Source organism: Chenopodium album, chromosome 21, assembly GCF_948465745.1.
Source record: "Chenopodium album chromosome 21, dcCheAlbu1.1, whole genome shotgun sequence".
Lineage (NCBI taxonomy): Eukaryota > Viridiplantae > Streptophyta > Magnoliopsida > Caryophyllales > Amaranthaceae > Chenopodium > Chenopodium album.
In genome coordinates, this window is record NC_137854.1 from 35,199,546 (window position 1) to 35,216,314 (window position 16,769).

Here is a 16,769-nt window from a genome sequence, read left to right on the forward strand (position 1 = left end):
AGTGCAACCAACAAAGTGTAGGTTCACATGATAAGTTTTTTACCTTAGATTTTAAAGGTTCGGGATTCAAAGTTTTTTTTTTTCTTTTTCTAAGGAAAGGTCCGGGATTCAAATCATATCAAGTAAGGGCACTTTTCGTTTTTGGCTCGCTAATACTAGACAAAAAAAAAAACCATATCGGTTGAGGTCTATAAAGTACTAGTACGTACGGTAGTATATATATAATGCTGAGTATATAAAAGAAGTACGTAGTAGAATAATGACAATATCGTTAATAGTTTTGTTTTTTTTTTTTTTTTGATGTTTAGAGAGTCACAAGGATAGTGGTGATTGACGAGAAACGATTCCAAGATGGAAAGGAAGTAGCAACCACTTAAGCTATCCCTAACCAAAAAAAAAAAAAAAAATCGTTTTTCAAAGAGCAAACCGGAGCTTCTTTTTTTTTACTAGCCCCATGATAAACGCGGGCCTGGGCCGCACCCGCAAACCAAGAGAGAGTTCACTTCACAAGATCAAAGGAGGTTCCATCCCAAAACCATATGGCAATAAGAGGAGTAGCCCCTTAGCCTTATAAAGTGTTTAACTCTCTCTTCTTCAACCAATGTGGGACTCTTACATGTGTTACTTGGTGGGATATACTTCAACACCCCATGTACTCTCCCATATGAAGTTTTTATTTTTCTTCATTTTCAATTCATTCGTTTTTTGATTTTCCGTGAAATTGAGATGGGTCTTCTTCCTCAACTTGCCATCTTCTTTACCCTGATTAACCTACTCATCTTTCATGGTAGTATAATTATGTAATTAAAAATTAAACCTCTTTTTTTTTTTTTTTTTTAACTATCTATTGTTAGTTTAATTATACTGTAATTTAAAATTTTCTGAATTTTTTTTGTATTCCAGGGTTTTCAGAGGTGATTTATGAAGATGGGTACACAGTGACAACAGTTTTTGATGGCAACAAACTCGATATTAATCCTTACTCAGTTTCATCTCGCCCAGGATTCCATGATCTCTTACTTCTTGATTCATCTAACAGTGTTTTTTACACTCTCTCTCTTCCACTTTCCCAAGGTAATTCTTTTTTGTTTTTAAAATTTCTTTTATATAATTTTCAATTTTTTGGATTTTTTTGTTAATGAAATGTTGGTATAAATGATGGGTATTGTTAATTTTGTTAAAGTGAGAATTGTTATCTTCTTGGCCGATTAAAATGATATTGATGATCAAAGTTGTGCATTGGAGAATTTGTTTTGATGATTTTGTTCCTTCTAAATTCTGCTCATATGGTTAAATATGATTAGAATTTTATGTTCATTTCCTGCTCACAAATTTGTAATGTTTCCAACTATTTTTCAGTTCATAAATTTGATGGTTTTTCTAAAAATGCCCAAGTTTAACACCTTGTAAAATCTTCTTGCTGGTTAATGGACTAATGGGTATTCTGTACATGAATTCGAGTCGAAGTAACATAGTTCAGGAGCTTTGATGCTCTTGTTGGTGGAATCCCTTTTATGTTAACTTTTCTTGGTTTTTTTTATATCTGTTTATTTTAGAGAGTTTGGTGAAGAGGTTTTCCGGAAATGGGCTAAATGGGGAGCAAAAGTACACTGATGGTGATGCTAGTTCAGCTATGTTTAACAAACCTAGAAGCTTTGCTATGGATTTCAACGAGAATGTATATGTTGCTGATAGAAGCAATCATGTCGTTCGAAAGATTAGTCCTTCAGGTTCATTATATTTGTCCTTAATTATTGTTTTGATCATCGACGTTCACATTATTTATTTGAAGTATGTAGCAGTATGATTGTTGAACACTTTCTTGATTCAGTAAGATTACTCCCAAATAAAATGGATGTGATAGAAATGTTGAATAAGCTTTTTATCATTGCAAGCCAGGAAATTTTATTTTTGCAGAAAGTTGTATGTAACTACAAATTATGGAGATCACAACTAACATTATATTAATGGAAGACAATTGGAAGTAAGGTAAGATGGGCATTTTATTGTCAATATGTCATGTTCTAAATCTCAAGGGGTATATTTGTTGAAGTAGAAATGTTTGCTTGTGAAAATTGGTATAACAAATGCTAAATTTGACACATAGATCAAGAATGGATACTAAACATTTCTGAGTTAGCCTTGTGTCTGTGTGCAGTTACTTCGTGCTCATTTCAAAATTTTCCAAAATCACAGATGCCCTTACATAAGTTTGACATCTAAGGCATGACAATATGATCATTTTATCTCAAGGAATTGACTTCCTAGTCAATCAAAAAGTGATGGTTAATGGTTGTATGATGAACTGATCACAGACTCAGTGCTCTGCTAGACATGTCTTCTGTATGCAATTATGCTTTCAATCACTGCCCTTTGAATTTGTAGTTAAGGTTCTCAAAGCTGATATAATTGTGTTGACTTATCTAAAGGTGTCTCTACTATTGCGGGAAGTTCCACAAAGCCTGGTCGTGCTGATGGACCTGGAGAAGATGCAACTTTTTCTCCAGATTTTGAGCTAAGCTTTGTTCCTGAGATGTGTGCTCTGCTGGTTATGGACCATGGAAATAAATTGATCCGCCAGATCAATCTGAAGCAGGAGGATTGTGTTCATTCAAGAGCTGGTATCTCTAATCCCCTGTTGAGTAAAGTAGTGAAGTTATACCCCGAGTATCAAATTTATTAAGCTTGTATAGCTTCTACACCCACCCTCATCAAACACTCACAAAAAGAAACATCGATAATCTTAACTTATGGTTAATTACTTAATTGTTCACAACTCCATAGTTCTCAATCTTCTTATATCCTGTGCTAGTTCTTTCAACTTGTGTAGGACTTCATACAGACGAGCAAGGGTGAGAGTTTTCCCTGGACAGGATCCTGTTTTCAGGCTGCGGGGGAGGATGCCCCCTCTCCCCTTTTTTTTTTTTTATCTCTCTTCACATTCCTGTGCACGAGAGATTCTAAAATTTTATTTTAATGTGTCTGCTCATTTCATTCTAGTCATGAAGTCTTGTTTGACACTATGAACAAATAAGTTAAAAGGAATAGCTCAATTTTCTTGTGCATTGTGCCTATTATTTTCTTGTGCCTCTTGTTAAATTGTTGGTGGGAAGAGCTTTGTGAGTATTTTTAGCATCTTTGGACAGACTGATGCTGTCCTGTAGTCAGCCCACTTTTAGCTACCTGAATCTGAACCTGTGCTCCTTTCAAGTGATTCTGAAAAAATTCTTGCTTCAGATTGTTTAAATTTTATGATAATGTCCCTATTTTTTTAGGTTCTGTGGGGTCCACTACAATATGGGTAGCAGCCCTCGCCTTTTCATGGTTTGTTGGGTTGTTAGTTGGCTTCGCAATTCGTCCTTACATAATCCGGACTGTAAGTGTCATTTCTATTTGTTTGATTTTTCTATCATAAGCTAGAACTTGTACCTTTATTAAGAAGTATTTTGTAGACAGGAAGTATTCAAGCGCCTCAACAGCAGCAAGTCATGGACGTCTTACCGAATGAATCTGGGGAGACAAACGTTGATGCATTGCTTCGGCACCAGAAGCGTACTTGCTAGTCCAGCAATCAGATTTTTGAAGCAGCTGATTATGCCCTTTATCTCTCTTCTGTCTCTTATGTTTAGCTTCATAGTAAATAAGTTTTATCCTAGCTCTACTTCTAGTATTGTATGTAAGGAGTATGTTTCTCTTTTAGATTCTGACAACTTGGGTAATTCAGAGTGTCTTCTCTCTCAAAAATATGCTGACCAGTTGAAGTGTCTAACCACTTTTGATGGAGACTCGGGATCATCCAACATGTTTAATAGCATATTGAAGCACAAAGATGTAGTGGAGACAGATGATCGCTGTCATGGGAAGATCGATAATCTGATCAAAGCTAATATAGAAAGCTTCAATGTGGATGCACCGGCTGTACTTGAGGAAACCTTCCTCGGGGTCTCTACTGTAGTCAGGAGGAGATGAACTACTTTAACTTTGCTGCTGTAAATAACTTAATGTCTGTGTTTCGTTTGCTCCTTCAAATGACGATGGGCCTATATATGGTCCATCAAGTAAGGATACTGCTGATTGCTGAAGTTTAGCTGTTCTTGATTTTGTGCTGCAGTGATTCCAATCAACATATTTTTATTATTCTCAAAATCTATTGGGATTTGAGATTATATATGCACCTTAATGACTATTATAACCTCTTATACTTGTTGGCTATTTTTCTCTTAGCATCTACTTTTGCTCGCTGCACTACGCTGTATAAGACTTTTATGCTTGTTAGTTACTTTGCTCTTAGCATCTACTTTTGCTCGCTACACTACGCAGTATAAGACTCTTATGCTTGTTGGTTATTTTGCTCTTAGCATCTACTTTTGCACCAATTCTCATGATACTAATGTAATTTGGACCTTTTCTAAAGGGCTGTTATTAGTAATGTCCGATACCTTGTTGTGTTAAAAAAAAAATATTCGTACTCTTTATCTATCATCTCCCTATTATGAGCATTAACACTTTATCAATCATGTTTCAACATTCGTGTCGTGAGTGTTTTGCTTAGGTTGTATATTGGAAAAGTACGTAGCAAGGAAAACATGTTGTTTTATTTTTGTGTACACTTGAATTAAATTAAAATTTATGTACACTTACATAGTTACATTAAATTAAAGTTCCCCTCAAAAAAAAAATTAAATTAAAATTTCTAAAAGCACACTGTCTTAATCGATCTTCAAGTCTTTAACCAAATCAACAACTAACAATCATCTATTGGACTAAGCTTAATGGTCCTAAATCTATCAACACAGTAGTAGCCAGCGAACAAAAGAAGCTGGATAAAACCAACCGCCGCGCCAACGGCATTGTCAATCTGTGTACCGCGAGCATGCAAAAGTGAGAGAAAGGATTAGTATTTAATCATGTTGTACGTACAAATGCACCCAATTGATAAACCTAAGAATAAATTACTTACCAGAATGTAAATATCAAATTTGATCAAGGCATATGCACTCCAGACAACTCCATTGAGAAAACGAAACAGGAAGTGAAGCATTAGCCATATATGTGTCTTACTTCCTGATTCTACATGCTTCATTCTAATTAGCTTAACCTGCTAGTTCGTTGTCCAAAAGGATGTTTATAATCTAATACTTATAAAGGGACAATTTCACTATTAATTCCGGGGTTTTATATACTACCTCCGTTAATTATTGGTTGGGGTTATTATTATTTTGTGAGATATAAAATATTTCAAAGTTGCAACTAATATTTAACGGAGGTAGTATATGTACATTAACATGTTGAGAAGTGAGATACATACATACCGTGCAGGCTAGATCCAAAGAAGAGTCTATGATCCCAAAGAGATCACAAAAGAAGCCAACAAAGCCAGACCTCGTAGAATGGTTATCGAATGCTTCAAGTGTGATCCATGTCAAGCCAGCCAGAAAAAAAACTCCGCGATGTATTCTGCCACCATTGACCTCTGATGGCAAAACCTGGGATCAGCAAGCTTTGCTAGCTAGCAATGCACCTTAATCGAATAAATAATAATATTGATTTAGTGGGTTCTCATCATCTTACCCTTGCCGGCTTGAAGATTAGAAAGAACATGATATGGTAGATTATATATATAAACACCCCAATAATTTTGCTGGTGGTAACGAGAATGCTGTGTGGGTGCACAAACGGCATCGAATAGAGCACCCACATGATACACCAGACTACACTAAAAGCAGGAGTGTGACACTCATATATGATCAGCTCTTCTTTATTCTTCCAAGTTCCCCAAATTCCAGGCCTAAAAATTTTAATATAAGAATAGTTGGTTACATCCAATATGACCCTAAAAAACAAGCAATGCAAGATAATCAAAGCCAGTTCATCAATGAAAAAAAATAAAAGACATACAACGGCGAGATGAACACGAGAAAAGAAGTGACATTGCCTGCAAAAGTAAAATGTATAAAGAAAGTGAATTAGTACACCTCTTTTATGGGCACTCAAAACTCAAGTGACCTTTCTTCTTGCAAGATCAACACTCTTGTCATCCCGAGTTATTCATTCACACTTATAAGTCTATGACCTGTTGTTGTGAAGTATTTAGCAGATTATCTGTTTTTCCAATAAGTACGTGCAAATGTGCAATTATGTAGCAATATCTTGACCTAAAAACAACCAAAGTATTGCCTATAGGGCTATAGTTATGTTCCACTGCTGTTTTCGTGACATCAGACCACAATATTATTGAACCTATTCAATTTGATATGGAGTACAAGAAACATATTAAAACACTTGTTGATTATAGTCAAGATTAACCAATAATGAAGCAAATTTAAGGTAGAAAAACCAAGTGTGATACAACTAACACTTCGAAAAGAAAAAAAAAAAAAATCCAAGCAAACAAGAGATAGATTAAATGAAATTGCTTTTCAAATTTGCAGGTTGCAGAGCAATGAAACAAATAAGCCAAAGAAATGCAGACTAAGTGAGCCTAGTACTGAGGTATATCATAATCTGAAAAAAGTGAAACGAAATTAAATGTAGAAGATAGGAAAGAGAAGATCATACCAAAAACTCCAAGAATTGTATGCATATCACCTGAATTTACCATCTTTGCTTGCTGCAAGAATCAACGAACAAGACCAGAGATTAAAATTGACTGAAGAAACCAAAAGAAAAATTGAGCAGTAAACCAAAAAAATATTAACTAGCATTAGAGAAAGCATGTTATGGGATACTTAAAACTTATTTTGATAAGAACTAACAACATATCATGGAGGAATTAATGGCCTGCATTTTATTTGTAAGGGAAAAGGGGGTTAAAACAAACATTAAAAAGCTCCATTGAATCCCATGAAATCTATGGTGTCGTAATCATATTAAATACTAAACCAATGGATAGTTGGAGTACAATTAACTGAGATACATCTAACATTTGCAGATGAACGAGGGATATATAACCCTAACTATGTCAATGATACGTAAACATTAAGGTCTCGATCAGCATACACATAGGTAATGTACGTACAACCTATTAGGATTACCATTTTGTTAACTAGTGTACCAAATCAGTTGGACGTACAATAAAGTAAAACATTCATGTATAATCTAAGATAACAATATGCAGTGCAGATTATTCATATTCAAGTTTCATAATTTAAGTTCAAAATGACGTCTAAGGGTCTGTTCTCATTGACTGAAATAAGCTGAATTGAACTGAACTTATTAGAGCTAAACTGCACTGAACTGAAATGAATATTTTATAAGAGAAGGAAATTAGGAGCTGAATTGAACTGAACTTAACTTAATAGAATTGAACTGAACTTAACTTAACTTATTAGCGCTAAATTAAACTGAAAATAATCTTATGAGAACAGGCCCTAAGTGTTCATTATTTGAGAACAGGCCCTAAGTGTTCATTATTTGAGAACAGGCCCTTACTGTTCATTATTTCCATGGCGAAGTGTCGATAATCCAACATGGGTACTAATAGTTAAATTTAATGTCTTCCAACTCACAGATTTAGGGTGTCCGGCGTTATATCACCCAGAAACCTCCCTTTTTGGCTCAAAATTCCTTCTTCCAAATTTCCAATTCACCAAATTAGAAATAAATTATAAACTTCAGTAATCTCAATCTGCACCCAAAAAAATAAATTAAATAATATTAGGTAATACTATCAAATTCGTCAGCATCTTAATTCATTCTCGAATTACTGCGCAACAATTTCATATCCCACCACATCTAATTTACCAATTAAGCTTTAAAACATGATAAATTCTGCGAAATTATATAAATTTTCGACAGAAATTACAACAAAATTGAAGAAAATTGAGGGGAAAATGCAACTGACATATGAATTAAGAGCTCAGCAGATTAATTCTCGAAGAATAGAGCAGAAATTGAAGAAAAGTGGATAAACTCAGAAACGTGTTGGAAGAAAACTTGCCTAATGTACACTAGTGCCGATTCTTTGAGGGTTTTGTTTTGCCGCGATTATAGTATGTGTTAGTTAAGTTAAGGTTTTTTGTTTTATTTATTAACTAGCCTTCTGGCCCGTGCAATGCACGGGTTATTCATATAAAATTGTATTGAGAGATAAGTGAAGAAATACCAGTAAATCATTATAGGGTATAATATGTAATCGGAAACATGATTAAAGAAATTAAAATTATGGAACTTTAATCGAAAAAGAGGCTTAAATAGAAGGTGGAAGGGCTAAAATTAAAGAGAGAATAGGAAAAGGTTGAATTAAAGGGGAGAGATGAAGATGAAGAGATGAAGTGTGTATGAAAGATTAAGTATAAGTTTAATGAAAGAATTAAAAAAAATGGTGCAATAAAATTTAATAGTGTAAGATGACATGTGGCACTATGGTTAGAGAAGTGTAATAAAAAATGGATGAGGACATGTGTCTTTCTTAGTTTCTTGGTTATAGTTTTTAAATACTAAGTATAGATTATTTTATTTTTTTTTGGTTAAGTAATATGGTAAAGTAGAAGAGGTGATTATAAATATCAAGTTGATTTGGTAAAATAAAAGGTTTAGATAAGTCAAATTTTAGTGAACGGTTGAGATTTAATCTAATATAATGGCTACAATTTAATTACAGTCATTTGAAAACTATGCTAAAATTTTCCTAATAAAATGTTGAAATTATGAGCAAGGATGTATCACCATGATGAATGCAAATTTCATAAATTTGGTCAAATTAAACATATGGAGCAAGCCTTAATGTATCAGCATGATGAATGCAAATCAACGAAAATGTAATTCGATTGATTCTTCGCTAGGAACTAGCTTGATTAGAGCATATGGAGGCCTAACGTATCACCATGATAAATGCAATTAAATCAATGGAAAAATGTAAATTGATAGTGTCTTCACTAGGAACTAGCTTAATTAGAAGAGCATACGGAGAAAGTCCAAGCTATTCTTATTAAATGAACAAATACGAAAAATATTTGTACGGAGTAGTATACTTTCATAACTTTGACCACCAGGCAACGAAAAAAACTCGAATTAACTTAGGAAACCTAAATGCTTTGGCTTTCAATTAATCAATTAAATTTCATTTTAAAAGGAAAGCTAAACATTACGTGATTTATGTCATAATAGGCCATGACTCTAATCAATTGCAAATAGTTAATAACATATCCTAATTCATCTGCTTCTCTTCAAGAAAATAGATATTTCGTATATATTTATGCATTGTGATAATAATCAGAAAACTGCACTTAGCATAAATTAAAACAAGAATGCAGATAAAATTACTAACATTAGTATGATAGAATTGAACATCATAAAAATCTTAAATGAAATTAATAAAATAACAAGAATACATTATGTTACATAATTAGAGATTATGAAAAAAATTAAAAGATCATCATACCATTAATTCCATGCAAGAACAATACATACATAATAAAGAACTTAAAACAAAATAATGGTGTTTGTTTCAGATACTGTCTGAAATCATCATCATACAGCCTGACTATTTACGAGTACAATCTTAAGTTTAGAAATTAAACTACTTTAATTTGGAAAGATTAACAAATTAATCTGAATTCTGTAAAGTCTCAATCTACTGTGTTGTTGCAGGATTGTTCTGAGCCCCAAGAAGAGTATCGCGAATCTGAGACTGCATCAAGGAAGATGTCAGATTGTTCGTTTTCTTTGCATATTCCGAAAAGATTAGACTCTTCATAGAAACCTCTACATTCAACCACTGATCTTTAGTAAGCGAAGGCCAAAATTTATGTACTTCAGTGACTGCAGCACTGTCTGCAGGGTTCAGTAACATCTTCGCCTTCTGACAGTTGACAGCAAGTGCGCGACATATCAGTATAAATCGACAGAATGCAGAGTGTGAAGAGCAACCCTCAACCAACCAGTTATCATAGATGTTTACACAAACCATTAGTGGCTTCGCTGTTGTAGCCAAGTTCAAAGAATCAAGCAAATTACCGAGTTTGTCTGTTATTAAGGACGCGTAAATAGGGAGTTGCAGTTCACAGCCTCTGATGACTATATCAGGTGAATCTTGCAATTGGACTCTCAAAGATTCCAACAGTCCTTTACGAGTTACAATAATCTGTTTCGGTTTTCTTTCAACAGAAAAAGCACGAACAATAGCCGCAATTTCTTCACTTGTTTTCCACTCTGCTTGCAGATTCAGACCCTGTCCTGCAGCAAATTCACTGGTGTCAATAACCTTCAAGAACATTAGTCCGGTCCAAGGGCTGAACATCAACACAGCACCATTATCGGTTGGTTTCGTCTTCTGTTTCGTGACACATTGGACATTAGTATCATCAACAAACCATGTGTTGGGAGTACAGAAAACCTCTCCAAAGTTTTGAGTTGACAGAGGAGCAGGCTCAACAGCAGCCATCTTTTTCGATCTCGTTTACGGGTATGGTTTAGTGTTTAAGGTCTAAGGACGGATTTTCTTTCTTAGCTTGGTTATGTTTTTCATTGATAATCGAGGCAATATATATAGGAAAGAGAGCTTGGTTAACAAGCATAAAAATTTCCTAATTTAAACCTAAGATATGAATCTATAAGGCGGCAAACATGACTTGTGAGCGTACTCCTTAGTATTGCATGGGTAATAAAAACTTTCTTTAGCTAATTAATTTTGGAAATATTAGATGTTTTTTTTATTTGAAGAAATACTTCTTACTAAATTAACTTTCCTTTATTACAATTTGTATCAAGAAAAACTTTCCTAGTTATAATAAACAATGTGTAGTCTCAATATTTATCTACAAAAATCTACTGGAATCCAAATTATCTTTTAGCAAAGTCTTTTATTTATTTATTTTATTTATTTATTTATTTATTTATTTTTTTGAAGAAATCTTGTAGCGAAGTCTAATACAAGTAAGACATTCACATAATAATCTAAGGATAATAAAGCTCTTAGCATTGTTAATAAATAATATAATTTAATAAATTTATTACATTAGAATAAATTTAGATATACATGTCAAAGTCATGTATAATTACGAGTAATATTTAATTTAATATTATATTTGTAATTTTAGGTCTTGTACTCTTATATTAGGGCATCATAATTCATATATTCCTTATCATTTTTCATATATTGTCGAAACATTCTAATAGGAAATTTACTACCAACAATGATTTGTTTTTGTTGCCCAAACTACATGGTTTATTTTTTATGAGATGTGATGCCAGCAGTTACAAGTAGATATTGAACGCGAATCTTGATACAACTTACAATCGACTAGGGCACATAAGCTAGTGAAGCTATATCACATTTGTACATATATATTGGACATTTAATAAGAATAATATGTTGGAAATTCAATGAAGAAAACTCTTCTAGTGGAACCAAACAAAATCATTGATTTATCCCTTGAGGTAAAAAATTCAGGAACTAATTCAAAATCAATGATAAATCACTCGATGTGATTGGACAAAATTTCGAATAATCCTCCCTCAACATTTAACAAACATCATGATAATTCAATCTCCAGGGTTGGATCGATCATAGTAACTTTTCGATAAGTAACGTTCATCTTAGGACATGTTAAATTTTCCCAATCCAATCCCAAGAACTTGTCGCGTGTACGCATCTCCTAGACCCACATAACCTACAAGTTGCCCGTCCATAGTTTCACATTCAAAACCCAACTAATTAACACTTTGAACAAACCCATTATAGAAATTGATAAGCAGGAAAAAATAAAAATAATAAAACACATGCATAATGGCCTACCCTTTCTGGGTGGCGAGGAAGTATGTTTTTCATAAGACTGCAGCATCTGACAGTGAGAAACTGATGAAATTTCTGAGCAGTCAGCACATATTCTTGCGACAAGAATGCACTCAAATCTGACACTCTTTTGTTTCTTCATAAACAATGTTAATTCTGCTTGGCTGCTACTATGGTTTTCCCCGGGAATCTGGATTTTTAAATTTCCACCAAAGCAAGTACCATGCTATTGTGACTAATAGTCCAATTATATTCTAGCAACTTGCCAAGTATATTTGGCTTCTTGTTATGTTAAAGAATGTATGCATATTGTATGTAATAATGTACTCCTTCCGTCCCAAATTACTTGCAACGGTTTGACTTTTTGCACTATTCACACATCTCCCTTTGACCATCTTTTTTAACTATTATATGAAAGTCAATGTAATCATGTAAGATATTGTTGGGTCTATTTTAATGTATAGTTTCTTAATATAAACTTTTTATAACTTATATAAATATATAATAAAAGATATCAACGGTCAAACATGTGCATCGGCAAGCGTGTCCAGTCAAAATGTTGCAAGTAAACTGGGACAGAGGAGTATTAATGTATGTATGTATGTATGTATGTTTGTCTGTGTGTATGTGTTGTTTTTGGATCAGCATGATGGCAAGGTTAAACAAGACAATGATTGATCACATCGAGTTCTGTGCTGTACAAGAAAACAGAGCTCGAAAGTCGAAACACTATTTTCAGACTTTAAGGAAAGGTATAAGAAAACCTTGTTTGTTTCAGTAAGTTCAGATAAGGGAAATACCGGTGAAAAGAATGAAGCGATAAGGAGAATACGAAATACAAGTATACAACCATAATAATTGCACCAATATTGTGTGTGAAGTGAGAATAAAGAAAGTTGAATTAATGAGTTTGTACATTAGTTTTGAATTTTCATGTACACTATGAACATAATGAGCAACAAAAAATGGTGACAAAATGTGTACTTGGGATTTGGGGATTGGGGATGGTCATCCCTCACATTTATGGGATTTTAGAGTTTCCATGTACTTGGGATCAAAGATTATCAAAAACTAAGAGATGAAAAGCACTTTGAGAAAATGAACAATATAATACTAACTTCAATATATAGGGGATGCCATTTCTCAAATAAAAGGCTTTGATAAGTTAACAGTGTAACAATCACCAAATGAGATATACCCCCCCAATACTCCTACTTCAAAAAGGGATCACCATACCGAATTACCGATCACTATGTTTTTGAAGGAATGATAATAGGTAAGACATATATGTGCCAACAAATCGAAGATCTAACTTATGTATAAGACAAGCTGCGGGCGTACCCTGCTCTGAACCGAATATTTTGCTGATTGAATGCATCCATAGCATAATCAGTAGGCCTAATAACTGATTCACGTCGTCCCTCCTCCTGGACTGCCCCAAACACAATCTCGTTTGTTTTCTCGCAGCTTTGCTCATAGTAAGTCTGAGGGATAGATGAGTGATGCTGATGGCGGTACTGATGTTTCTCATGTTTCTGTTGCAGCTGTTGCAGCTGTTGCTGCTGCTGCTGCTGCTGTAGTTGCTGTTGCTGTTGCTGAAATTCCGTGTCCCAACCACTGTAGAAAACTCGGCTTTGTCTCAGCTGTTGCTGCATTTTTTCTGCATCCTTAGACATGAAGGCGTAGGTTTTCTTTGGGGTGGGTGCTCTAGTTTCAATTGAAGGAGGCTCCTCTTCTTTGGGTATCTCAAAACTCTCTGGTGACTGCCAATTATTGGTTTGATGATACGGTCCTTGATTCCTGTATTGATACACCGCTGGCTTTTTTTTATAACCTGGAATCATGCCACCGATTATTTCCATGCCTGTTGTCCCAGCATTGGCAAGCAACTTCCCAAGTGATCCGAAAAACCCTTCTTCCTGCTTCTCTGTATCATCTTCTGTAGGGATCAATGGGGGCCTCACAGATTTAAGAGGCTTCTGGTATGGACTAGATGAAGTGTTTTCTGTTATTTTTGCATCCTGCGATATAGTTAACAAGTCATATACTGCATAGCATTTTTACACTCAAAATGGCAATTTAAGAGAAGGCAATTCTTACATTCTGAGAAGACACAATAGAACCAACTCGCCGCTGCAATAGGGCCAGCATGTAGCCGAAAAATCCAGCAGCAAGAAGTACAGCAATTCCTGTAATGATGACAGGAAAGAATAAGCCAAAGCAATGTCACCAGACAGATTAAGTAGATTATAAAATCTTCTTTAGCTTACCAAGAGGGAAGCTGCTTTCATATTGATAAGCACAGTCATCAAAATGGAGATGAATTTCCCTGATCGCCCGATTTCCCCTATCAATGACCAGCAAGGAACAGCTGCTTCCAACATAGACAACATCAAAGTCATTGGAGAACTTTGCTTCATCACTCGGTCCATCAACATGACCACCTCTGTTACTCCATTTCCCACCAGCAATTGTTGTGACTCCTGAAACAAACAGCACGATTAGTCTAGATACTCTGCACTTAACAAGTCAGCTTTGAGTTCACTTCATAATCATTCAGTAGAAACAGGATTGAAAAATATCACATTCTACTAATAAATCAGGACATTTTACTAATATCACTTCTTCAATCTACCATCATATTATCAGCTTCATACAAGACTATATCCGAATGCAAAGGAGTTCAATCACACGAATTATAGTTCCATTCTAATTCCAATGTGTCTTTCATATCCTCAATCGACAATTTGGCAATTATCTACTCAATGTAGCATACACAAGTCTCCGAAATACCTGTATCACTGATCTTCCTGATTGCCATATTCATAGTATCCGCGACATAAATATTCCCCCTGTCATCAACAGCAACACCTTTCGGATGGTTCAACCTCGCTTCCCTGTACTTCCCATCAACATGTCCAGAGTATCCTTCAGGTGATCCAGCAACCAGCTTAGGTCTACTGTCTGCATTATTGCATTATCACCATAAATCACACTCAGAATCCACCCAAATAAACAATGCACATGCACATGTGCACACAAATATACCATTTACTACATAAGGATAGACAAATTTAAGCATCACATAAATAAGAATCAAAATTAGCATCCAAAGAAAGTTAATAATACAATTGCAATTAAATTCGATCCCGAAAACTGACAGTGATACCAAACGAGCCCTCAGCTAGCAAACACACTAATACCATGAATCTAATACTCCTAATTAAGCACACTTACAAAGAGAAAGTGCAGAAGAGATCCTGTAAAGATTGCTATTAGCAGAATCCACAATAAGAAGCTCTCCACTGGGTAAAACTTCAACAGAATAAGGCTCAATTCCAAGCTTACTTCCATCAAATACAGTCTCAACTAAATACCCACTTTCAAATTTCATCATTGAACGCCCAGAAACTGCTGAAATCATCATCACAAGACTTAAATCAATATAATATAACCCACATTTTTCTCAAAACACTCAAATTTTAAAAAAAAAAAAAAAAAAATGAAAAATGATTAAGATCTCAAAAACATAAAACAAAAAAAATTAAAAAATTATTATTATAATAATTATACCTGTTTTGGTGGTAGCTTTGAGTGACCACACCCATTTCATCAATCTAGCTAAAGAATTTGAGATGAACCCACTAACTATTTCTGCAAAATAAATCAACAAATTAGAGGAAAATTACAAAAAAAAATCAGCAGAAAAATAGTAATGTGAAGAAATTAAAGTAATTTTGAGGTGGGATTACTTACTTGCAGGTGGGGTAGAAGCAGAAACTGAAGAAAACCCAGAAAAAAGGAGCAAAAATGAGAGAAAAAGAACCAAAGATTTCCTACCCATCAAAAACACCATTTCTTTTTTTGCTGTTGATTTTTCAAGAGGTTTGCATTATCAGTAAAAACCCTAGTGAGAGAAAGTGAAGATGATTTAAGGGGTTTTGTGAACAAAAAATTGTGAAAAAAAGGGGAATTTTTAGGATTAAATTAAGTTTTTTTAGCTTTTTTGATTTGCTTTTTGAGAAGAGGAAAGAGACAATTGAAGAAAAAGATAGAGAGAAAAGGGAAAAAGGTGAGTGAAAGAGTGAGTGGGGAAGAGAGTGTAAAACAGTGTAAATGAAGAAGAATCTGAAATCTGGGTTAATAAATGAAGGAATTAGTACAACTGGTGAGATTATTGAAGGGGATGTTTTCAACAGCAAATCAAGGAAAGAGAGAGAGAAAGAAGAGAGTGTTTCAATGTGTTGTGTAAATCTTTGAATGTGTGTAGTGAGGTAAGCCACCGCCTAAATAAAGTTGTAATTGGATTCATTTTAAATTTATGTACATTATGCACTTCTATTGCCTATTTCTTACTCTAGCTACCTTATTGGTCGCACGTAAGACGTAACGTTGTGTATGTATCATTGTATCGACGGATGAGATGGCACGTACGATGTAACGTTGTGTGTGTATCGACGCATGAGAAGCACAGGCATATACTTGTGTGTGTGTGTAATGTTGTGTATGTGTTAGTGCATGAGATGTATGGGGATATACTGGTGAATTGTGACTATGCACAAGTTGTATCTCATGTTGTTGACAATCGACTAGTGTGATGCACCTACTAACTATGTGCACCAATAGCATCTCATCCTTATGCAGTGAATCTTACATGTATCTAGGTACACATATATATCTAATGTTGTTTAAGGTAGTCATATTCACACCTTAAGCACATAATAAGAGTCATGGAGGGATGATTTCCTCTTTGGCAATAATTATCATTTGAAAGCGCTTATAAAATTTATCCTTGTAATTTTACACACTTTCTTTTATAAGTTAATAATAAACAATTGAATTAAATTCACATACATTATTGTATCTATCCACATATATAGGAAAAATAAATAAACAAATTGTTTTTCTGACTCATCTTGTGCATGCACGAATATGTTATAGTGTAACAAATTACGAGTAAATTACAGTATAATATGTAGTTAAAGTTCTTACATGAGCTCCTAAATAAAGATTTAAAACATTTAGTAATTAACCA

General features: G+C 34.3%; 2 protein-coding genes and 1 long non-coding RNA gene across 5 annotated transcripts; 1 reads left to right on the plus strand and 2 right to left on the minus strand.

Annotated features, from left to right (window-relative positions):
* The first annotated feature begins 611 nt into the window (after positions 1-611).
* On the plus strand, positions 612-4,298 carry LOC145602326 (uncharacterized). Of its 2 annotated transcripts, none has more exons than XM_081658514.1 (6): positions 612-787; positions 904-1,074; positions 1,557-1,730; positions 2,430-2,621; positions 3,276-3,376; positions 3,457-4,298. In XM_081658514.1, exons 1-6 carry the CDS (start codon positions 727-729, stop codon positions 3,967-3,969), a joined length of 1,212 nt encoding a protein of 403 aa, XP_081514640.1. In that variant the 5' UTR covers positions 612-726; the 3' UTR covers positions 3,970-4,298. The 2 variants fall into 2 exon arrangements, with proteins under 2 accessions (XP_081514640.1, XP_081514641.1); XM_081658515.1 differs by having other exon boundaries at positions 3,453-3,695.
* A 374-nt stretch (positions 4,299-4,672) lies between these two features.
* On the minus strand, positions 4,673-5,779 carry LOC145600151 (uncharacterized). Its single transcript, XR_014104250.1, has 3 exons — positions 5,313-5,779; positions 4,961-5,098; positions 4,673-4,858 (listed from the first exon to the last, which is right to left on the minus strand). It is a non-coding gene; the product is annotated as an uncharacterized LOC145600151 (long non-coding RNA).
* A 7,063-nt stretch (positions 5,780-12,842) lies between these two features.
* LOC145601266 (uncharacterized) lies at positions 12,843-15,960 on the minus strand. Of its 2 annotated transcripts, none has more exons than XM_081657249.1 (7): positions 15,491-15,960; positions 15,308-15,388; positions 14,972-15,145; positions 14,528-14,698; positions 14,005-14,217; positions 13,835-13,923; positions 12,843-13,755 (listed from the first exon to the last, which is right to left on the minus strand). In XM_081657249.1, the coding sequence occupies exons 1-7, from the start codon at positions 15,588-15,590 to the stop codon at positions 13,048-13,050; spliced, it is 1,536 nt and encodes a 511-aa protein (XP_081513375.1). In that variant the 5' UTR covers positions 15,591-15,960; the 3' UTR covers positions 12,843-13,047. The 2 variants fall into 2 exon arrangements, with proteins under 2 accessions (XP_081513375.1, XP_081513374.1); XM_081657248.1 differs by having other exon boundaries at positions 14,972-15,148; positions 15,491-15,959.
* Between the last annotated feature and the right edge of the window lie 809 nt (positions 15,961-16,769).

What these genes read in the sequence shown, in the direction of transcription:
- LOC145602326 (XM_081658514.1), top strand. Translation starts at nt 727, where the DNA reads ATGGGTCTTCTTCCTCAACTTGCCATCTTCTTTACCCTGATTAACCTA. An exon ending in TAACCTACTCATCTTTCATG is followed by an intron (nt 788 to 903) that starts GTAGTATAATTA and finishes TTTGTATTCCAG; the next exon opens with GGTTTTCAGAGGTGATTTAT. An exon ending in CTCTCTTCCACTTTCCCAAG is followed by an intron (nt 1,075 to 1,556) that starts GTAATTCTTTTT and finishes TGTTTATTTTAG; the next exon opens with AGAGTTTGGTGAAGAGGTTT.
- LOC145601266 (XM_081657248.1), bottom strand. Translation starts at nt 15,590, where the DNA reads ATGGTGTTTTTGATGGGTAGGAAATCTTTGGTTCTTTTTCTCTCATTT. An exon ending in CAGGAAGATCAGTGATACAG is followed by an intron (nt 14,218 to 14,527) that starts GTATTTCGGAGA and finishes TGTTTGTTTCAG; the next exon opens with GAGTCACAACAATTGCTGGT. An exon ending in TGAAAGCAGCTTCCCTCTTG is followed by an intron (nt 13,924 to 14,004) that starts GTAAGCTAAAGA and finishes TCATCATTACAG; the next exon opens with GAATTGCTGTACTTCTTGCT.